Below are 23692 nucleotides of genomic sequence, written 5' to 3'. Positions count from 1 at the left end.
ATGTATCCTTTTTCAGTTGCTTCATTTGCAAATATTTTCTCCCATTCTGAGGGTTGTCTTTTCGTCTTGTTTATGGTGTCCTTTGCTGTGCAGAAGCTTTTAAGTTTCATTAGGTCCCATTTGTTTATTTTTGTTTTTATTTCCATTTCTCTAGGAGGTGGGTCAAAAAGGATCTTGCTGTGATTTATGTCATAGAGTCTTCTGCCTATATTTTCCTCTAAGAGTTTTATAGTGTCTGGCCTTACATTTAGGTCTTTAATCCATTTTGAGTTTATTTTTGTGTATGGTGTTAGGAAGTGTTCTAATTTCATTCTTTGACATGTAGCTGTCCAGTTTTCCCAGCACCACTTATTGAAGAGGCTGTCTTTCCTCCGTTGTATACTCTTGCCTCCTTTACCAAAGAAAAGGCGACCATGTGTGCATGGGTTTATCTCTGGGCTTTCTATCCTGTTCCATTGATCTATATTTCTGTTTTTGTGCCAGTACCATACTGTCTTGATTACTGTAGCTTTGTAATATAGTCTGAAGTCCAGGAGCCTGATTCCTCCAGCTCTGTTTTTCTTTCGCACTCTTGCTTTGGCTATTTGGGATCTTTTGTGTTTCCATACAAATTGTAAAATTTTTTCATCTAGTTCTGTGAAAAATACCATTGGTAGTTTGATATGGATTGCATTGAATCTTTAGATTGCTTCTGGGTAGTATAGTCATTTTCACAATGTTGATTCTTCCAATCCAAGAACATAGTATATCTCTCCATCTGTTTGTATTGTCTTTAGTTTCTTTCATCAGAGTCTTATAGTTTTCTGCATACAGCTCTTTTGTCTCCTTAGGTAGGTTTATTCCTGGGTATTTTATTCTTTTTTTGCAGTGGTAAATGGGAGTGTTTCCTTAATTTCCCTTTCAGATTTTTCATCCTTAGTGTATAGAAATGCAAGAGATTTCTGTGCATTAATTTTGTATCCTGCTACTTTACCAAAATCATTGATTAGCTCTTGTAGTTTTCTAGTGGCATCTTTAGGATTCTCTATGTATAGTATCACGTCATCTGCAAACAGTGACAGTTTTACTTCTTCTTTTCCAATTTGGATTCCTTTTATTTCTTTTTCTTCTCTGATTGCTGTGTCTAAAACTTCCAAAACTATGTTGAATAATAGTGATGAGAGTGGACAACCTTGTCTTGTTCCTGATCTTAGAGGAAATGGTTTCAGTTTTTCACCACTGAAGATGATGTTGCCTGTGGGTTTGTCATATATGGCCTTTATTATGTTGAGGTTGGTTCCCTCTGTGCCTACTTTCTGGAGAGTTTTTGTCATAAATGGGTGTCGAATTTTCTTAAAAGCTTTTTTCTGCATCTATTGAGATGATCATATGGTTTTAACCTTTCAATTTGTTAATATGGTGTATCACATTGATTGATTTGCACATATTGAAGAATCCTTGCATTCCTGGGATAAACACCACTTGATCATGGTGTATGATCCTTTTTGTTTTGTTTTGTTTTTTTTGTGGTACGGGGGCCTCTCACTTTTGTGGCTTCTCCCGTTGCGGAGCACAGGCTCCAGATGTCCAGGCTCAGCGGCCAAGGCTCATGGGCCTAGCCACTCCATGGCATGTGGGATCTTCCTGGACCGGGGCACGAACCCGTGTACCTTGCATCGGCAGGTGGACTCTCAACCACTGCACACCAGGGAAGCCCAAGTATGATCCTTTTAATGTGCTGTTGGATTTTGTTTGCTAGTATTTCGTTGAGGATTTTTTCATCTATGTTCATCAGAGATATTGATCTCTAGTTTTTTTTTGTGACATCTTTGTCTGGTTTTGGTATCCAGGTGATGGTGGCCTTGTAGAATGAGTTTGGGAGTGTTCCTCCCTCTGCTATATTTTGGAAGAGTTTGAGAAGGATAGGTGTTAGCTCTTCTCTAAATGTTTGATAGAATTCTCCTGTGAAGCCATCTGGTCCTGGGCTTTTGTTTGTTGGAAGATTTTTAATCACAGTCTCAATTTTAGTGCTTGTGATTGGTCTGTTTATATTTTCTATTTCTTCCTGGTTCAGTCTCGGAAGGTTGTGCTTTTCTAAGAATTTGTCCATTTTTTCCAGGTTTTCCATTTTATTGGCATATAGTTGCTTGTAGTAATCTCTCATGATCCTTTGTAATTCTGCAGTGTCAGTTGTTACTTCTCCTTTTTCATTTCTAATTCTGTTGGTTTGAGTCTTCTCCCTTTTTTTCTTGATGAGTCTGGCTAATGGTTTATCAATTTTGTTTATCTTCTCAAAGAACCAGCTTTTAGATTTATTGATCTTTGTATCTTTTCCTTCATTTCTTTTTCATTTATTTCTTATCTGATCTTTATGATTTCCTTCCTTCTCCTAACTTTGGGGTATTTTTGTTGTTCTTCCTGTACTTGCTTTAGGTGTAAGGTTAGGTTGCTTTTTTGAGATGTTTCTTATTTCTTGAGGTAGGATTGTATTGCTATAAACTTCCCTCTTAGAACTGCTTTTGCTGCATCCCGTAGGTTTTGGGTCATCGTGTTTTCATTGTCATTTGTTTATGGGTATTTTTTAATTTCGTCAGTGATCTCTTGGTTATTTAGTAGTGTATTGTTTAGCCTCCATGTGTTTGTATTTTTTACAGTTTTTTTCCTGTAATTGATATCTAGTCTCATAGCGTTGTGGTCAGAAAAGATACTTGGTATGAATTCAGTTTTCTTAAAATTACCAAGGGTTCATTTGTGATCCAAGATATGATCTATCCTGGAGGATGTTCCATGAGCACTTGAGGAGAAAGTGTATTCTGTTATTTTTGGATGGAATGTCCTATAAATATCAGTTAAGTCCATCTTGTTGAATGTGTCATTTAAAGCTTGTGTTTCCTTATTTATTTTCATTTTGGATGAACTGTCCATTGGTGAAAGTGGGGTGTTAAAGTCCCCTACTGTGATTGTGTTACTGTCGATTTCCCCTTTTATGGCTGTTAGCATTTGCCTTATGTATTGAGGTGCTCCTATGTTGGGTGCATAAATCTTTACAATTGTTATATCTTCTTCTTGGATCGATCCCTTAATCATTATGCAGTCTCCTTCTTTGTCTCTTTTAATAGTCTTTATTTTAAAGTCTATTCTGTCTGATATAAGAATTGCTACTCCAACTTTGTTTTGATTTCCATTTGCATGGAATACCTTTTTCCATCCCCTCACTTTCAGTCTGTATGTGTCCCTAGGTCTGAACTGGGGCCCTTGTAGACAGCATATATATGGGTCTTGTTTTTGTATCCATTCAGCCAGTCTATGTCTTTTGGTTGGAGCATTTAAGCCACTTACATTTAAGGTAATTATCGATATGTATGTTCCTATTACCATTTTCTTAATTGTTTTGGGTTTGTTATTGTAGGTCTTTTCCTTCTGTTGTGTTTCCTGCCTAGAGAAGTTCCTTTAGCACTTGTTGTAGAGCTGGTTTGGTGGTGCTGAATTCTCTTAACTTTTGCTTATCTGTAAAGGTTTTAATTTCTCCATCGAATCTGAATGAGATCCTTGCTGGGTAGAGTAATCTTGGTTGTAGGTTCTTCCCTTTCATCACTTTAAATATGTCCTGCCACTCCCTTCTGGCTTGCAGAGTTTCTGCTGAAAAATCAGCTGTTAACCTGTTGGGTATTCCCTTGTATGTTATTTATTGCTTTTTCCTTGTTGCTTCTAATATTTTTTCTTTGTAGTTTGATTAATATGTGTCTTGGCGTGTTTCTCTTTGGGTTTATCCTTTATGGTACTGTCTGTGCTTCCTGGACTTGATTGTCTATTTCCTTTCCCATGTTAGGGTAGTCTTCGACTATAATCTCTTCAGATATTTTCTGAGACCATTTCTTTTTCCCTTCTTCTTCTGGGACCCCTGTAAATTCGAATGTTGGTGCGTTTAATGTTGTCCCAGAGGTCTCTAAGACTGTCCTCAATTCTTTTCGTTCTTTTTTCTTATTCTGCTCCTTGACAGTTATTTCCAACATTTTATCTTCCAGCTTACTTATCCATTCTTCTGCCTCAGTTATTCTGTTATTGATTCCTTCTAGAGTATTTTTAATTTCAGTAATTGTGTTGTTCATCACTGTTTGTTTGCTCTTTGGTTCTTCTAGATCCTTGTTAAACGTTTCTTATATTTTCTCCATTCTGTTTCCAAGATTTTGTATCATCTTTACTATCATTACTCTGAATTCTTTTTCAGGTAGGTTGCCTATTTCGTCTTCATTTATTTGGTCTTGTAGGTTTTTACCTTGTTCCTTTGTTTGTAATGTATTTTTTTGTCATTTCATTTTTTTTTCATGGGTGGTGCTGTATTTCTGTTTTACTGGTTGTTTGGCCTGAGACATCCAGCACTGGAGTTTCCAGGCAGTTGGATAGAGCTGGGTCTTGATTCTGAGATGAGGACCTCTGGGAGGCCTCACTCCGAATGATATTCCCTGGGGTCTGAGGTTCTCTGTTAGTCTAGCAGTTTGGACTTGGAGTTCCCACCACAGGCGCTCATTGCCCAACCTCTGGCCTGGGAACCAAGATTCCGCAAGCTTTGTGGTGCAGTAAAAAAAAAAAAAAAAAAAGCGGTACAGTATCAAAGAAAATAAAATTAGAAAGATAAAAAATATATTAGGAAAAATAAAACTATAGTTGAACCAACTGCAACAATGTAAAATAAAACCACACCAGAAAAAAGAAAACAGAAAGGGGAGGGGGGAGGGGGGAATAAGCCACAAGGAGAGATCACTCGCAAAGTATAAAGAATAAAATAAAATTAGAAAAATAAAAGAGTTATTAGGGAATATAATAATATAAAAGAATCAACAACAGTGAATCAACAAGGTAAAACAGAACCCCAATCGAACAGGAAAAAAGAAAGAAAAAAAAAAAGCCTTGGCTGTTGGGGCAGAGTTTAGGTGGGGTGGGACTTAGGCAGGGGTGGGGTTTAGGTTGGGGCGGAACCTAGGCAATTGGGGGGGTGTCGTTTGAGTGTGGGGCGGGGCCTAGGCAGCATTACATTCAAGCATGGGGTGGGGCCTCTGCTTAGGACCTGAGTGATCAAGGAAGGGGAGAGGCAGTATGTCCAAAAGAGGGCTTCCGGAGTGTGGAGTTCCAGAGTTTGGAGGTTGGGCCCTGAGTGAGGGTGTGTGGGTGGGGTTTAGGCCCAGCGCATTGGAAGGGGTCTCTGAGTGCGGAGGCAGGGCCCTGGGTGGGGGTGTAGGGGCAGGGCTTGGGTTCTGCAGGGCAGGAGGGAGGCTTCGAGGGCAGAGTATTAGGCCTCAGAGCCCAACAGGCTCCCCGGTGCCTAACTGGACAGGAAAAGCAGTGGCAGTGTTCCCTTCCGTTCTTTCGCACCCCTCTACCACTGTCTCCCCCCGGGTCTTCCCCCATTGCTGCTGCACTCCTAACCTTGGGTAGGTCCCACTGGGTGTAGGAACTCCTCCCCTCCCCTAGCTACCCCTCAGGGGTGCCAGTCCATAGGTCCGGACTTTACTTGTGCTCCCCCTTCCCTGCCTCCCATTCCCTCAGGACCCACGTGGCTGGAGGGGTCCTAGGTGGGCAGAGGATCAGGCCCGGTATCTCAGCAGGTTCCTGGGGGCCCAAGGGGGCAGGGGAAACCTGGCCACGCTCCCTTTTGATCCTCTGCCCTCCCAGTGGTTCCCCAATTTCCCCTTCGGATGTGGGACCCCTTCCCCTCCCCCAGCCGCCCCTCAGGGGCGCCAGTCCCATCCCACCTCCACTTCTCCTCCCCCTTCACTCCCCCCACGCCCCACATCCTACCTGGTCACTGGGGGTTCCTCCCATCCCCTTAGGTGTCCATGGTCCTCCACTGGTGCCTGGTAGGTACCCTAGTTGTGAGGAGAAGCAAATTACGCATCCCCTTAGTACGCCATCTTGACTCCACCCCCACATGTATGTTTTTGAATTATATTTTGTCCAGGTATATTTCCAGGAGTGGCATTGCTGGATCATATGGTAATTCTATTTTTAGTTTTCTGAGAACCTTCATACTGTTTTCCATAGTGGCTGTACCAACTTACATTCCCACCAGCAGTGTAGGAGAGTTCCCTTTTCTCCACACCCTCTGCAGCATTTGTTATTTGTAGACTTTTTAATGATGGCCATTCTGACTGGTGTGAGGTGGTACCTCGTTGTAGGTTTGATTTTCATTTCTCTAATAATTAGTGATGTTGAGCATCTTTTCATGTGCCTGCTGGCCATCTGTATGTCTTCTTTGGAGAAATGTCTATTAAGGTCTTCTGCCCATTTTTCAGTTGGGTTGTTTGTTTTTTTTGTTGTTGATTTGTATGAGCTGTTTGTATATTTTGGAGATTAAGCCCTTGTCTGTCTCATCATTTACAAATATTTTCTCCCGTTCTGTAGGTTGTATTTTCTTTTTGGTTATGATTTCCTTTGCCATGCAAAAGCTTGTAAGTTTGATTCAGTCCCATTTGTTTAGTTTTGTTTTTATTTCTATTGCCTTGGGATACTGATCTAAGAAAACATTGGTATAATTTATGTCAGAGAATGTTTTGCCTATGCTCTCCTCTAGGAGTTTTATGGTGTCATGTCTTATGTTTTAAGTCTTTAAGGCATTTTGACTTTATTTTTGTGAGTGGTATGAGGGTGTGTTCTAACTTCACTTATTTACGTGCAGCTCTCCAACTTTCCCAGCACAACTTGCTGAAGAGACTGTCTTTTTCCCATTTTATATTCTTGCCTCCTTTGTCGAAGATTAATTGACCATAGGTGTGTGGGTTTACTTCTTCAACCCAGGAATTCATTAACCTCAGTTTGAAATCTTATCTGCTCAGTCTTTGTTCCTATAATTCCTAGACAGAAAAAAAAAATGATACATTGGTTGCTGACTACATGCTCTATTAATTAATTGTGAAAGCATGTACTATATAAAATTTTACTGAACGTATAGAAGTTAAAATAGGACAAACACACGTTATAATTGTATGACGTTTGTATTGAATAGTACACTTGGGTTTAGGGCTTATATTTAATTAGGAACAAGCCAGAAGGTGACAGGACCATCTTCATCACTGAAATGAAATTCAGAAGGGCCTTTTTGGTGCAGATTTCTGTAAGCAGCTAAAAGAGCAAAGGCCACTGACTAGCTTTTAAAGAAACCAGATATTAGGAACAACTCTTTTGCAGAGGTTTCATGATTGTACATTTCTCTCTCATTATGTTACCTTCAAAACAGGTTTTGGCTTACTTGAGCATCATCTTTTTTTTTTTTTTTTTTAATATATATATTTATTTATTTATTTTTGGCTGCGTTGGGTCTTTGTTGCTGTGCGGGCTTTCTCTAGTTGCGGCGAGCAGGGGCTACTTTTCATTGCAGTGCGAGGGCTTCTCATTGCGGTGGCTTCTCTTTTTGCAGAGCACCAGCTCTAGGCACGTGGGCTTCAGTAGTTGTGGCACGCGGGCTCAGTAGTCATGGTGCATGGGCTTAGTTGCTCCACGGCATGTGGGATCTTCCTGGACCAGGGCTTGAACCTGTGTCCCCTGCATTTGCAGGAGATTCTCAACCCCTGTGCCACCAGGGAAGCCCTACTTGAGCACCATCATATCAGCACTAGCGTTATTACAAGTCTGTTTGCACTAAAGTTTCTATCTTTTGGTCCCTCTTCTGATGTTTGCTTCACTATATATAGCAAATTTCATTTATACATAGAGAGTTATATATAGTTATATAGTATGACTTTTTTCTTTGAACCCTGAAACTTGAGCTTAGATGCCGGCTAACTCTCAAGAGGTACAGTTTGATCAGCATGATCTGGTATCCACATAACCAAGCCCTCCATTTCTGCCATGGGATTTGCCTTCAAACAGTTGATTGTAGCTGCTTTCTTTCTTTGACCAATCTTTTTTTTTTTTTTTTTTTTTTTTTTGCGGTACGCGGGCCTCTTACTGTTATGGCCTCTTCCATTGCGGAGCACAGGCTCCGGACACGCAGGCTCAGCGGCCATGGCTCACGGGCCTAGCCGCTCCGCGGCATGTGGGATCTTCCCATACCGGGGCACGAACCCATGTCCCCTGCATCGGCAGGCAGACTCTCAAACCACTGCGCCACCAGGGAAGCCCTGACCCAATCATTTTTAAGGAATGACTCTGATAACAGTTAACATACCTATCTGAACTTATCCTTCCAAATGAGTATTGTTTTTGAAGTAATTCCCTTAGGATATATTATGATAAATTATGAATAAGTGACATGAATGTAACTGTGAGAATCTGATATTAGAACTTGCACCAAGAGTGGGATTTTCTGTATTCTAGAGTTTATTAGATCTTCTCCTATTGCATATTACTAACAAACTTAATAAAGAGAAAGAACAGTTAAGATTTCATATTTATAATGTTGCTATGTAAAAACCCCAATAATTAAGATGCAACATTTTAAATGTTTAATCCCCAAAACAGTAATTTGGTAATGAATGGTTACATGAAGTAAATTTTAATAATTAATAAGCAGTATACTTTTAACTGCTTAGGGTGACAGTTACCTAAATTTAACTGAAGTATCTCTTCACATAGGCATTAACAGATCAACAACAGTTTGGTAAAGCTGATGAAATGTATGATAAATGTATTAATTTGGAACCAGACAATGCCACAACATACGTTCATAAAGGGTATGTATTTTTGTGGGTCTGTTTGTTCCAGTAAGAAACAAAATTTCTTGCATAGTAGTAAGATGGATTTCTTTTGGTCACTGAGAAAGGGGACCATGGTAGAGAGTGTCAGTGTTAGCTGAAAAATGTCTTAGTGCTGTGGATGCTTCATTGTTACTTTTTCTTTTACTTATGTCTCATTATTATACAATAGTTAGTAAATATGCTATTTTCATCCTGGCTTAAGGATTTCAGTTCTGAACATCCTGTCAGGTGTAATTTGTATCAAAATACGAAACACATAAAATAAGTTTTTCCTGTCCTAGTATACTTGAATTGTCATTTTAAAACTTCACTTAAATTTATACAGAGTAAAATATTAAGCTGTGCAAAATAAGTTAATGATAGAGCCTAGACCGTTGGACACTCTTTTCATAATAAGGAATTTAGACTACAAAACCATTATAAATTGAGGGAAAAAAAACAATTTGATGCTGATTCTATACTGTTTTAGATTTTGTTTTTCCTTGTAAATTAAATTATAAATTCATTGAGAGCCAATTGATACTGGGCCATGGTCACATATGACTTCTGTTTTGCATTTGCAGTTTACTTCAGCTTCAGTGGAAGCAAGATCTGGATAGAGGTTTGGAGCTTATCAGCAAGGCTATTGAAATTGACAATAAATGTGATTTTGCATATGAAACCATGGGAACTATTGAAGTACAAAGGTAACTTCTAATGTCTGTCCTTAGGAAAGTTAGGGCATCTCCATATTTATCTTTTCATTCTTCTCATTATAGACAGGTTATTGTCAATAATCATTAAATTTTTAAGTCTTAACGTGTTGTGCCTTTTTTTTTTTTTTTTTGTGGTATACGGGCCTCTCACTGTTGTGGCCTCTCCCGTTGCCGTCTGGACGCGCAGGCTCAGCGGCCATGGCTCATGGGCCCAGCTGCTGCGCGGCATGTGGGATCTTCCCGGACCAGGGCACGAACCCGTGTCCCCTGCATCGGCAGGCAGACTCTCAACCACTGCGCCACCAGGGAAGCCCCGTGTTGTGCCTTTTGAGGCAATATTCCCTTGAAACTATACAACTTTGATTTGCCTTGTTTAATTATTTTTCCAGTTTAAAAGTCACACTTAAAAGTTGTTTAAGTCAGGCATATACATTAGAAAGGGAAATTTGATCTTTCTCCAATACCTGTTGTGATTTTTCCTCCTTTCACCTGTATTATTTCTCTTGGAGGGAAAAAAACATCTGCAGTGTACTTAGGCAGTGCAGTGTAGCATAAGGATTGGCAGCCACGTTGCCCGAAGACTTAGATCCTGCTACAGCCAAGTGGCTAGGCAAGTTGCACCATCACCTCTGAGCCCCCGAGTTTTCTTTAAAATCAGGGAGTTGGATAAGAATTTTTGCAATTTTTTCTTGTAACTTCTTGTTTTCTGTAAATGTTTATCCAGAGTTGCACTTGAGATCCACCATTAATAGGTGATAACTGTTTATGCCATAGAATTTAGTATACCATCTTGATACTGGCATTGCCATCCATTTGAGTATCTACTCTAGGCCAGGTACTGAACTCTAGGTGCTTTCCAAATATTATTTCAATTGATTTTTACCCCAGTTTTTATAAAGGTTGAGGTTATATGATCCTCCATTTAATTGAAAAGTGTAGAAACTGATGCCCAGACTGGTTAAATTAACAAGGTTACATGGTGAGCACGTCGTAGAAAGAGGACATGAGCCCATATTTCACTGATGGCAAAAGTAACAGATCTTGCCACCATCGATTATCAGGAACTAGTAGGAGTTGTCTTAATAACCTGTCATGCAGTCACTTCTGGGGTCCTCTGTCTTTCTGCTCCAGAGTAGGCAGAATATATATAGGCTGATGAAAATTTTTGTGATTCTTTTGATCCATCTATACTGACAGTTGCATATAAATATTAAATTATTTCTTAATTGCCAGTTTGTTAATGTGTATAAAATATTCTCATACTAGAATATGATGGGGTAATAGTTCTTAATCTTTTGAGCAAAGCTGTGGATTTTTCCTAAAATAATGCACATACAAAAACTCTTTGCAGATAAGTTGTTCCTAGATCCTGGGTTAAGGACCCCTGATTTATGGGGTTTGATGAATTTTGTGTGTTACTTTAAGAATTCCATTCTGAATCCTGCTTTACAAATAGATAAGTGAATGTGAATGAATGAAATTGCTGATTATCCTAGGATTTAGCAGATCTGCTGTCTACCTAATATCTGAACATGAACTCTCAAAGTTATTTTCTTTTTAATTAAGTCTATTATGTACTGTATCAATATATGTAGTAGGAGATTGAGTACAGTCTCCCCAGAGGTACATTGTACTTCTTAAATTCTAACTGGCATATATATAGTGGGGACTTAATACAGTATTTATTGTAAGATTACATGCATGTATGCATATATACATAGCCAGTACTAGTTACTTTAAAATAGCTCTTGGTTCTTGGCAAGTATATAAAGCCTGATCACAGTTAGACTGTAAGAGATAAATTATATACTTTTTGACCAAGCATATTCATCCATTTATTCAAAAAATGGATACTAGCTACCAAGCATTGTACTAGGTTCTAGGAATTGCAAGGTGTCCCGTAAGGATCTGTTAAGACTGTGATGTAAACAAATATCAATATATATTCATCTGACTGTGCATAGAATGACAACAGAATCATGGGAACAGTGGGGAGGGAGCTGCCAATTCTAGTGTGGGAAGGGGAGAGTATTTTTCATGAGGATATTGTATTTGAACTGGGCCTTAGAAGGGTGAGGATTTGGCTAGAATCAGGCAGAGAAGCAATAAATAATCTGAGCATTATGAGCATGAGTGAACTCAGGGAGACCTGTGTGTATGCAGTAGGGTGTTGGATAAGGGATATGCTGGTAGGGCTCACACAGATCTCTGAAGGTAAGGCCCCTGAATACCTGTAATGTTCTCTGAGGCTATGTCACTGCTTTCTAAAGGAGCCTCATGATGGAGTAGAAACAAGCAGAATTTAGGAACCAGATATGATTATGATTTTAAATAAGTCATTTAATTTCTCTAGTCTCACTGTTCTTATCTGTAAACAAAGACCACAAAGACCACAAGTAGCATAATATAAGCATATAGTATTTGTAATAGTAGCTAACATTCATTGGGTGTCTTCTATGTGCTAGGCATTATTTTGTTATAAAGAAGCATTTTATTAGAATCATAGTTGAAACTTAAAGGTTAGGCTCCAGGTAGCTTCACTTATAAACTTCATTGTATACTGTGAAATGCTTGTTGAATCTGAAACATGTAAAATTTTTGTTGTTTTAGAGGAAACATGGAGAAAGCCATTGACATGTTCAACAAAGCTATTAACCTGGCCAAGTCAGAAATGGAGATGGCTCATCTATATTCACTCTGTGATGCTGCCCACGCCCAGACAGAAGTTGCAAAGAAATATGGATTAAAACCACCGACATTATAAAATACGGGGGAAGGAAAATGCCCCTCTTTTTAGGAGTTTACCCGCTCTTCAACTGAACCCTAAAGACACTGTCGTGAACTACGTTGAATGGTGGAGCTTAGTATTTGTTTGTGCTGTTGTCATTTGTTACATCTGTTTCATTTTTAGGTGTTGTGGGAGTGCCTGTTGAAGAAAGTTTGCAGTGTTGCAGCTTTTATGCCCTGTGCAACAAAAGCTTAGAACCTGTTAAAGGGATATTAAAATGAAGTTGCAAAGAGTACAAATGATAATAGGCCATGCAAATAAAAATTTTGATTTGTTGATTTGACTTTTTTTTTTTTGAGGGGGGTGGGAGGGTGACTGTGTTCTGGATGATTTTGTCTTTGTGTGTGTGCGTGTGTGTGTGTGTGTATAATATATGAGTTTTTGCAGTTTTACAGCATGTTGGTTTTTAAATTAACATAGTAAGTGCTGTAAAATAAGACTCTTTTAGATTTGACTAATCCCTTTTAGTTAATTTTTTTTTGAAGGAAACAAAGCTTAAGTGGGGATTTCGTTTTTACGACAGCAAAATTGAGACCCTTTTAACCACTGTCAGCATGCGCAATGCCTCTGATTCTGCAGAACGTTAGACGCAGTGGCGACGCTTAAACCTTTGACCCCCTTCAACTATAATGGATAACGTACATCGTTCTTAAAGTCTACAGCAGCTGGTTTTCATAGAGTAAATTATGCAGAAGCAAGATATTCTAATTGATATATGTGCTAGAAGACTGAGAATTAATGGGAGAGCAGACCAGGCAAGAGGTAAGATGAAATGAAAAAGTATTTATAATTGCCTATGGCTATTTTCTACAATAGGTATTACTATTTAAGTGTACTTTTTAAAGAAAATGAAGGTTGGTTGCATATGTAAAGACGAAGTAAGTGTGATAAGTAGTTAATTAAAATTTCTAGTGAAGAAAATGTGGCCTAACAGTTCAAAAAGGATGAAAGTCTCAGATCCAGAAGCATAGTATTTCCTGAAGTGATAAGTTTAATGCTTCTTAACTATGGCTACATGCACTTAAGGGATTTTGAGCCAGTATTTTTAAGGATGCTGAGGACACCTGGAGTGCATTTTAGTTTTGAACTAACCTTGGTCTCTAAGGCCTGGCTGACTGACTGTGTCCACACTACACTAAGGTTTCTGACAGCAGATTTTTGTTTTGTTTTGTTCATTTTACCTTTACCTCACCCTCTTAGAAATCACTTTGTGTTTTTTCCAATTGTTACTTTTATAGATCATCCTTTTGCTTATATGCTGGATTTTTCTGGTGGGGTAGAGAGGTGTTCTTAAAGAGTCTCTTGTTTTGAGATATTCAGGGTGGGGAGAGGTTTACTTAAGTCTGAGTATAATAAAAAGAGCAAGCCTTCAGTTGTACTTTTCTGGAAATGGAATCTAATTAGAGTTTACATTGTTGGGAGTAAATGAGCATTCACCCCTCTTTAAAAGGGTGCTTTATCCTATTGAAACCAGAAGGTTTTGTCAAAATGCTGTCTTTTTAGAAGCTACTAGAAATGACTCCCTTCCAAAGTCAGAGTCTGGAAAATATTGAAGAGGCAATAATTGGTGGGGGGCAGTTAACATAATTTAAGATGGTTTGGATAATGGAATGTTTGAGAGCTCTGCATTTTAGTTTTTAAATTGTGCACTTACTATAATAAGCCCTGAATACAGCAATGTTCTACATCTCTGAATAACCTCTGACTTTAAAAAGATTTTATTTGCATGGCTGTATTTACATTAACGCTGATATTTTCTTCTCTCTTCTCGCTTCCTGTCCCTTGGGGTTCAGTAGAAAACACACAAAGGAAACTGAAGCATGTACCATTCAATACTAACATTCCACATTCTCATGGACTATTGCCTGCTCTGAAAAATATTTGAAACTGCACTGAAAGCTGCGTCTGTCTGTGTCTTTTCTATTGTAAATGACCTCACGTGTAAATTCACCAAATAAATATTACATTCAAGCTTTTCAATCTATTCTTTAAATAGAAAGATAGGTAGTTTATTCATTTACCATAGTATTGGGTAAATTCATAATCATTCTCTTTGTGGGCTCAAACTAATTTTGAAAAAAGGGACATACTGGACACATTAGTATCTGAAGCACAATACGTTTTGGGTATTAAAGATGGAGTTTCCCCATCCTTCCTCCTGGTGAAGCAAGGCTCTAAGAACTGCTAGTAGAGCCACTTACTTTATTCCTACCTATACCTTACCCATACTTGCACAACGGCCTGGAAGGTTACCAATCAGACCTGAGGCCTGTGACTAAGTTTATACTCAAACTGGTTTCACCAGTGAGTTTTGATTAGTTTTCAACCACTTGGAGCCTTTAAGAGAGGATACCTGAAAATATCTACCACCCTTGAGTATTTGTGGTATGAATAGGGAATAGATCTCAAAGCAATAGTAACCAGCTTTGGCTGTAAAACACAATTCAGATAGAACTTTCTGCCCTGTGGAGACTCAAATGGTAGTTTAAATAGTCCTTTTTCCCAGGAGAGCTCAACTAAATTGTCATCTTCTTAAGGCTGTTTATGAACAGGAAGACTGTAATTTACCCAAGAAATTTTTGAGCATAAAGTAATAATTACTCAAGACTGTCCTGGGTAAGTTGGGTTGTCTGGTCTTTGTATTCATAAAGAAATATGGGAGTGGTGATGGGAGGGGTAATAATCAAGCCTACCTTTAGTTCTCTGCAAAACTGATTTGCGAACAAAGTGACAAGAATTTTAAGTTGATCTGTTTGTAAGCCTTAACACACTGTGATAGAATGAATAATGGTCCTCCAAAAGATATCCAAATCTGGATCCCTGGAACCTGTGAATGTTACCTATTTATGTGGCAAAAATGGACTTTGCAGGTGTTATTCAGTTAAGAATCTTGAGATGGGGAAAATATCCTGGGTTATCTAGGTGGACCCCAAATATAATTACAAATGTCCTTGTAAAAGGGAGATTTCAGGAGAAGAGAAGACAGTGCGACAACAGGCAGAGATCAGAGTGATGTGACCGTAAGCCAAGGAATGCTGGCAGCCACCAGAAGCTGGAAAGGCAAGAAATGGATTCTGCGCTAGAGCAGGGCTTGGCCCGGCCGACACCTCGATTTCGGCCCAGTGAAACGGACTTCGGACTTCGGGCCTTCAGAACTACAAGGGTGAGTTCCTGTTGTTTTAGCCACTAAATACATGGCGGTTTGTTAAAACAGCCACAGGAAACTAGTACTCCTTCGGTTATTGTATACAACACAGCTTACAGTTTAAAGGAATTATTTTGAGTATCGCAAAGTTTAGCATGACTTCACATGCACTTAAATTTTGGCCAAAGGTGTTTTAGGCCCAGAGCGGAGGTTTAGTTGAGAGCTGGAGCATTTGTGTTGTAAAATACATATGATCATGGTATAATCACCAGGCCAAAAGCCTGCTCTTCATGAGGTAAAAAGTTGAGATAGCTCTGCTGATATCTAGAAACATCAGAAGATGCTCTTTCCAGGTGTTTTGAAACTCTTAAAATTAGGCAGTATGAAAACTACAGTCTGGTTTATTTCAAGCAGAGGGTGCGTAAGTTGTTGGGGATTGAGAGCTAATATTAGACCCTTCTAGATGGCCTACATGCTAGAAGGGATTAGAGAGCCTGCTGATCACTGGGACAGGAATGGTGCTAACCAAAGGAGGGGAGGAAGTTCAAGGTGGGAAGAGGCTTCAGGCCAACATGACAGCTACCGTTAGAGCCGAGACACGTGGTTCAACTTCTCCAGCATTTTTTCTAGCACTGGAATATACCATGACTCTGCAAGTGCTGTCCTGGAGGCCATGAGAGGGTTTGGGCTTCTAGAGCAAATAGAGGGGAGGAAGACCATGGCTGAAACAGACTCCTGGACACCATTTTGGGGGCAGGAAAGTTTAAAGCAAGGGGGGACCAGATAGAGCAGGTGGGATTCTCTGCACAGATGACCCATGGTCTACATTTCAGTGAACTGCTATATTAAGCAAATTTTACCCAATTTTATTTCTCAGAATATCTACAAGAACTGAAGGTTCTAAGATTTTACGCTTCTTCCAAACAACAGTTTCATGAAGGCCAGCAGAAGACGTGAGATCCTGGGTCAGAGATGATGGATTTAATTACTTAGAGCATGGTAAGCAACATGAGCTTCATGTTTGCTTCGCACCCCACATCCCACAGAGGTAACCCGGAGTAATCTAGGTGGAGGCTGCACATGGAGTGGGTTTGTATCACAGCTGAGGAACTCTGAGTTTAGGAAACCCAAATCTTAATGAGCTGGCCACACGCAAACCTGCCTAACTTTTGCATCAGAGGGAAACATTTTTATTGTACTGGTTAGTAAAGAGACGGTCTCTGTCTTCTAAAGCTGTTCACTTTATACAAACGTCTTTGAAATACCAGTCTGGAATAAAAGCTATCAGTGCCTCTATTTGCGAGACATGCAGAAACTAAAGAGACCTATGGAGAATGGACTACCCATCTCTACATGTTCCTAGCTCTTAGTAATTCATCCTGAGCTTAATCTGTCATGAGTTCAGAAGATTACAGTGTCTATTTTGGACAACAGCATAGTGCAGGGCAAAGTCTTATTGGTCTGAGAATCAGTTGACCTTTGTTCTAACTAACACAGCTTTCCGCTGGCTGTGTGATCTTAAGTAAGTAAATGAAGTTCCCATCCAGCTCTAAATTATACGAAGCTATACCATGTCCTAGATCTTCCCAGATTAGAATCCCTTAGGGTAAGGGAACCATTCCAGAATATACAGAAGTTATTTAACCAGAAAACTGGCACATATACAAGTACAAACTGTAGGAATGAATTCACTGCAACTCAGCATTTACTGAGCACATATTCATTGGGTGGCTCAAGGAGCTCCAAAACTAGGATGAGTTTCAGTGTCATTAAGTTATATACACTGTGGTATGGAAATACATGACAGTAATAAATTCTGCTAGGCCTTGAGTAATAATTAGGATTTAGGTAAGGAGCTTTCTAGAAGATGGGCACATCACAAAACAACACACACAAAAACTAAGTTAAGGGACATTATGAGTCTGAGCTGAAAATAAATAAGCCATCCAAGTTAGAGTCCAGCAAGATGAAGCTGTTTTCTTTAAACTGGTTAGGAGACACCAATAGTGGAACTACCTGTGTGAGGATTATCAGCATATACTTAAGACCGTGCATGTAGATGAGATTACATCAGGACAAAAAGGACTAAAATAAAACTGGGAAACATCAACATCTAAGGGACAAAGTTGGCAATGAAAAAGTGGTCAGAGGCAGAGTAAGACCAAGGTCACGTTGATGGTCTTGCATTTCAAGAGGCCAAATGGACAGGTCTGCAAATAGATCATTAGTAGTCTTTGCCAGAGAACTGTAACTAGAATGGTGAGGGGAGAATCTGTGTAAAAGGGTCTGTAAAGTAACTGAAAAACAAGAATTAACTGCTGAGTAGAAATGACTCCTTTAAGAAACGGGGTGAAAAGAAAAGTTTTTTACAGGATGGCATGGTTTTTGTTTTGTTTTGAGGGAGAAACTTTCAGAATGATCCTACAGATACAATAGTAGTTAGAATAGTTGCACACAAAGGAATGCATTTGTAGGGTTTAAAATATTTCAGGAAAAGCTAGGATCACAAACTGCACCTTGCTCACCATGCTCCGTTGTTCCAGATTCCTGTTCATTTGGTGAATTATGAACCAGCTACCAAGTAATCATTGAACAAGAGTTAATGTCCTTGTATGTATGTGTTTTTAGTAATTTGTAGATCTGGGGCTTAATTTTTTACTTCCCGATTTTAACAAGACCATTTTTTTTTCCTAAAGTCTCTTCAACAGCTATTTTTTTTTTACTTACCCTCCAGTCTTCACTCAAGAAGAAATAGACCTGAATGAAGATAATAATTTGACAAGAAACTCTGACACAAAGGTGTTCATAAGGCATAAAGGAGAAAAGCCCGTATTAAGCCTGCCACCCTGGCAATATGTTTGGTGAGTGCAGACATCACAGAACACATCTTTTTCCTTTCCATCACCTGGCTTTATCAAACCCATTCACCACCAAAACCTATACAGCAGTGCTTAAGGAGCAGCATAAAAGACTTAAAACGTGCCAGTGGAGCAGGACATCTGCCCAGAAACCTAAACTTTTAAGAAATAATAGTAGCTGATAATGTTCTAAATTTGATGAGAACTTAAACCCAAGGATGCAAGAATCTCATAGAACCCCAAGCATAAGACACATGAAGAAAACTACACTAAAGCACATCCTATAATCAAATTCTGTAAAATCAGTGATGAGAAAATCTTAAGACAGAAAGAGAAAAAAAAGACATTACAAGAGGAACAACAGGTACAAATGCCAGTACACTTCACCTCTGAGAAAGTAAGCCAGAAGACAGTAGAGCAAAATAATTATTCAAAGGAAAAAAAAAGGTGAATCTAGAATTCTATCATCAATAAAAATACATTTTTTTAAATGAAAGCAAAATGAAACTTTTTTTCAGACATACAAAAGCTGAAAGAATTAATCACCAGCAGATCTACACTACCAGAAATGTAAAAGGATGTCCCTCAAGCAGAAGGAAAATGGATCTATTCTAATGAAGAGTACTAGAGATGATAATGTGTTGGTAAACATAAAAGACACTTACCTATTTTTAAAATCTCTTTAGAAGATTACTGGCTGTTTAAAACAAAAACAGCAATGTGCTGTGGGGTTTATATATATGTTGAAATACAAAATATGACAATAAAAAAGTGAAATTAAGTATACTGCTAGTAAGATCCGTACATATCAAGTGTTATACTACTTGAAGGTAGACTGACAGACACGTTAAGGATGCATACTACAAACCCTAAAGGAACAATTAAAATAACACCACAAAGAATTATCATTTATAATCCAACAGAGGAGACAAAGTGAATCAAAGAATGATATTCAGTTAATCCAAGAAGGAGAAGACAAGGAAAAAGGGAACAAAGAACAAATAAGATAAATACAAAATTTTTAAATGCAACCATATCAATAATCACATTAAATATAAATGGTCAAAAAACCCCAATTAAAAGGTAGAGAGTATCAAACTGGATAAAAAATGTATGACCCACCTGTATGGTGCCTAAAAGAAACCCACTTTAAATATGAAGAGACAAGTAAGTTAAAATTAAAAGAATTGATGGAAAAATATATCATGATAATACTAATCAAAAGAAAGCTGGACTGGCATTATTACTATCAGAGTCCCTTTAGAGCAAAAATAATAGTTATTTCATAATGAAAAAAGGGCCAATTCATCAAGATAACATAACAGCCCTAAATATGCACTAATAAGACAGCTTCAACATATCTGAAGCAAAAAGTGAGAGAACTGTAATGAGAAACAGACAAATCCATAATTATACTCAGATATCAACACCCCTCTGATAATAACTGATAGAAAAATTAGAAAGTGACTACAAATATAGAAGACTTAAAAACACTATCACCCAATATGACTTAATTGACATTTACAGAACACTCCACCCATAGTAACAGCAGAATACACATTCTTTTCAACTGCACATGAACATTTACTAAGATAGAGCATGTTCTGGGCCATAAAACAAATCTCATTAAACAAATTTAAAAGTGTTCAAATTATACAGGTATGTTATCTGGCCACAATGGAATCAAATTATAAATCAATAACAAAGATTTGGAAAATCCCCAAATATTTTGAAATTAACATAAATAATAACCTTTTGATAAAGACGATGTTAAAAGGAAAATAAGACAATATTTTAAACGAAAATGAAAAAGATTGGGGATGCAACTAAAGCAATACTTAGAGGGAAATTTATAGCATTAAACAACTTTATTAGAAAGGAGGAAAAGTCTTCAATGACCCTAAGCATCCAGTTTAAGAAACTAGAAAAATAAGAGCAAATGAAACCCAAAGTAAACAGAAGAAAGAAAATAAGAGCAGAAATAAGCAAAATCAAATCTGAAAAACAGATAAAAGTGAATGGGACCAAAAGCTGGTTCTATTGAAAGATCAACAAAATTGATAAATGGCCAGAATAATCAAAATTAAGAGACAAGATACAAATTACCACATAATTCTCAGTCCACTGAAGAGAAGGAAATACATCCTAAGTCATTCTGAGGCCAGGAGACCCTGATTCCTAAACTAGACACAGGTATTACAAGGAAAGAAAATTGTTAAAATGTAAGCAAATCAAACCCAGCAATTTATTTTATTTATTTTTTTACATAAAGCAGAGGGTTTGGTTTTTTTTTTTTTAATTTATTTATTTTTGGCTGCGTTGGGTCTTTGCTGCTGCTCTAGTTGGAGCAAGCAGGGGCCACTCGTTGCAGTGTACAGGCTTCTCATTCAGGTGGCTTCCCCTGTTGCCAAGCATGGGCTCTAGGCACACGGGCTTCAGTAGTTGTGGCACACAGGCTTCAGAGTGCAGGCTCAGTAGCTGTGGCGCATGGGCCCAGTTCCTCCGTGGCATGTGGGATCTTCCCAGATCAGGGCTCAAACACATGTCCCCTGCATCGGCAGGCGGATTCTTAACCACTGTGCCACCAGGGAAGCCCCAGCAATACATTTTAAAAGAAACTTAATATATTATGGTCAAGTAAAATGTATCCCAGGAATGTAAGGTTGGTTTATCATTCCAAAATCAATATAGTTCCCCATATATAAACATAGACTAAAGAAGAAAAAAGGTAAGTTTGTCTCAATAAGGCAGAAAAGACATCTGAAAAAAAAATCCAACATCCTTTCCAGATAAAAACTCTCAGCACACTAGGAATAGAAGGGAATTTCTCCAACCTCATAGAAAGCGTCTTTGAAAGACTTAAGTGCTTTCTTGTAAGATCAGGACCAACACAAATACGTTCACTCACTAGTCTATTCAGAACTGTACTAGAGGTTCTAGCCGATGCCATAGGCCAGAATAAATAAATAAGTAAATAACCAGATTGAAAAGGAAGAAGCTTATTTATTTTGTAAACTGTATTTGCAGACATGATCATCTATGTGAAAAATCATATGGAATACACACATAAAAAAAGCAGCTAGAGTGAATTTAGCAAAGTTTCAGGATAAAAGACCATATACAGAAATAAACTATATTTTATACACTAGCAATGAAAAACTAGAAATGTTTCCAAAACAATACTGCAGCATCAAAACACTTGTAGTCTTCAGGGATAAAATGGACAAAAGATTTGCATTACCTTCATACTGGAACTAACAAATGCTGCTGAGAGAAATTAAGGAAGGCCTAAATAATTGAGATAGCTCATGTTCCTGAGTCAGTCATTCAGTATTGGTAAGACTGCAACTTTCCACCAAACTGTTCTACAGATTCAATGCAATCCCAGTGAAAACCCTGACAGGCTTTTTTTCTGGGGAAATTTACAACCTGATTCTGAAGTTTGTATGGAAATACAAAGGACTTAGTTTAAACCACTTTGAAAAATAAGTTGGAGGGCTAATACTATCTGACTTAAAGACTTACTATAAATTTACAGGGCTTCTCTGGTGGCACAGTGGTTGGGAGTCCCCCTGCCAGTGCAGGGGACATGGGTTTGGGCCCTGGTCCAGGAAGACCCCACATACCGTGGAGCAACTGGGCCCGTGAGCCACAACTACTGGGGCCCATGCACCTGGAGCCAGTGTTCTGCAGTGGGAGGGGCCGCCACAGTGAGAAGCCCATGCACCACAACTAGAGAAAGGCCCACGCGCAGCAGCGAAGACCCAGCGCAGCCCAAAATAAATACATTTTAAAAGAGGCAAACCATTTAAAAATAATAATAAAGTTACAGTAATCAACATAGTAAGTTACTGGTGTAAAGATAGATAGATAGATTAATGCAAAGGAAGAGATGAGTCCAGAAATAGATCAAGATACATATGGCCAATTCGTTTTAATAAAGATGCCAAGGCAATTGTGTGGAATGACTGGATAGCTATAAGCAAAAAAAGAAAAATCTTGACCCTTACCTCACACCATTTACAAACAATTACCAGTTCAAAATGGGTCATACCCTGAATAGCCAAAGCAATCTTGAGAAAGAAAAATGGAGCTGGAGGACTCAGGCTCCCTGACCTCAGGCTATCCTACAAAGCTACAGTAATCAAAACAGTATATTACTGGCACAGAAACAGATACACAGATCAATGGAACAGGAGAGAAAGCCCAGAAATAACCCATGCACCTATGGTCAATTAATCCATGACAAAGGAGGCAAGAATATACAATGGAGAAAAGACAGTCTTCAATAAGTGGTGCTGGGGAAACTGGACAGCCACATGTAAAAGAATGCAATTAGAACATTCTCCAACACTATAAACAAAAATAAACTAAAAATGGATTAAAGACCTAAATGTAAAACCAGATACTATAAAACTCTTAGAGGAAAATGTAGGCAGAACACACTGACATAAATCACAGCAATATTTTTTTGAATCTACCTCCTAGAGTAATGAAAATAAAAACATAAATAAATGGGACCTAATGAAACTTAAAACCTTTTGCACAGCAAAGGAAACCATAAACAAAATGAAAAGACAACTCACAGAATGGGAGAAAATACTTGCAAACAATGCAACCAACAAGGGATTAATCTGCAAAGTATATAAAGACCTCATATAACTCAGTATCAAAAAACATACAAAAAACAACTCAATTAAAAAATGAGAAGACCTGAATAGACATTTTTCCAAAGAAGACATACAGATGGCCAAAAAGCACATGAAAAGATGCTCAACACTGCTGATTATTAGGGAAATGCAAATCAAAACTACAATGAGTTGTCACCTCACATGGGTCAGAATGGCCATCATCAAAAAGTTTGTGGAAAAAAAAAAAGTTTGAGAGAGTAGCACTGACATATGTGCACTACCAAATGTAAAATAGCTAGCTAGTGGGAAGCAGCTGCATAGCCCAGGGAGATCAGCTCAGTGCTTTGTGACCACCTAGAGGGGTGGGATAGGGAGGGTGGGAGAGAGGCTCAAGAGGGAGGGGATATGGGGATATATGTATACATATAGCTGATTCACTTTGTTATACAGCAGAAACTAACACAACATTGTAAATCAATTATACTCCAATAAAGATATTAAAAAATATTAATAAAATAATATAGTTTTTAAAAAGTTTACAAATAATAAATGCTGGAGAGGGTGTGGAGAAAAGGGAACCCTCCTACACTGTTGGTGGGAATGTAAATTGGTACAGACACTATGAGAACAGTATGGAGGTTCCTTAAAAAACTAAAAATAGAGCTACCATATGATCGAGCAATCGCAGTCCTTAGGCATTTATCTGGAAGAAACCATACTCTGAAAAGATACATGTACCCCAATGGTCACTGCAGCACTACTTAAAACAGCCAAGACATGGAAGCAACCTAAATGTCTATGGACAGATGAATGGATAAAGATGTAGTAAATATATACAATGAAATATTAGCCATAAAAAAGAATGAAGTAATGGCATTTGCAGCAACGTGGATGGACCTAGAGATT

The 23692-nt window shown here is 38.4% G+C and overlaps 1 protein-coding gene across 1 annotated transcript in view; it reads left to right on the top strand.

Annotated features, from left to right (window-relative positions):
- The window catches only part of TOMM70 (translocase of outer mitochondrial membrane 70), a 44819-nt gene extending 32389 nt beyond the window's left edge, over window positions 1-12430 (top strand). The window contains exons 10-12 of the mRNA XM_060099813.1: window positions 8548-8645; window positions 9233-9355; window positions 11975-12430. Coding sequence (XP_059955796.1) covers window positions 8548-8645; window positions 9233-9355; window positions 11975-12128 — 375 coding nt within the window. The 3' untranslated portion in view covers window positions 12129-12430. The remainder of the gene's footprint in view (window positions 1-8547; window positions 8646-9232; window positions 9356-11974) is intronic.
- The last annotated feature ends 11262 nt before the right edge of the window (window positions 12431-23692 follow it).

Source organism: Mesoplodon densirostris, chromosome 5 (assembly GCF_025265405.1).
Source record: "Mesoplodon densirostris isolate mMesDen1 chromosome 5, mMesDen1 primary haplotype, whole genome shotgun sequence".
Classification (NCBI taxonomy): domain Eukaryota; kingdom Metazoa; phylum Chordata; class Mammalia; order Artiodactyla; family Ziphiidae; genus Mesoplodon; species Mesoplodon densirostris.
The sequence above is the reverse complement of the archived record's forward strand: the minus strand, read 5'-3'. Positions and strand labels throughout refer to the sequence as shown.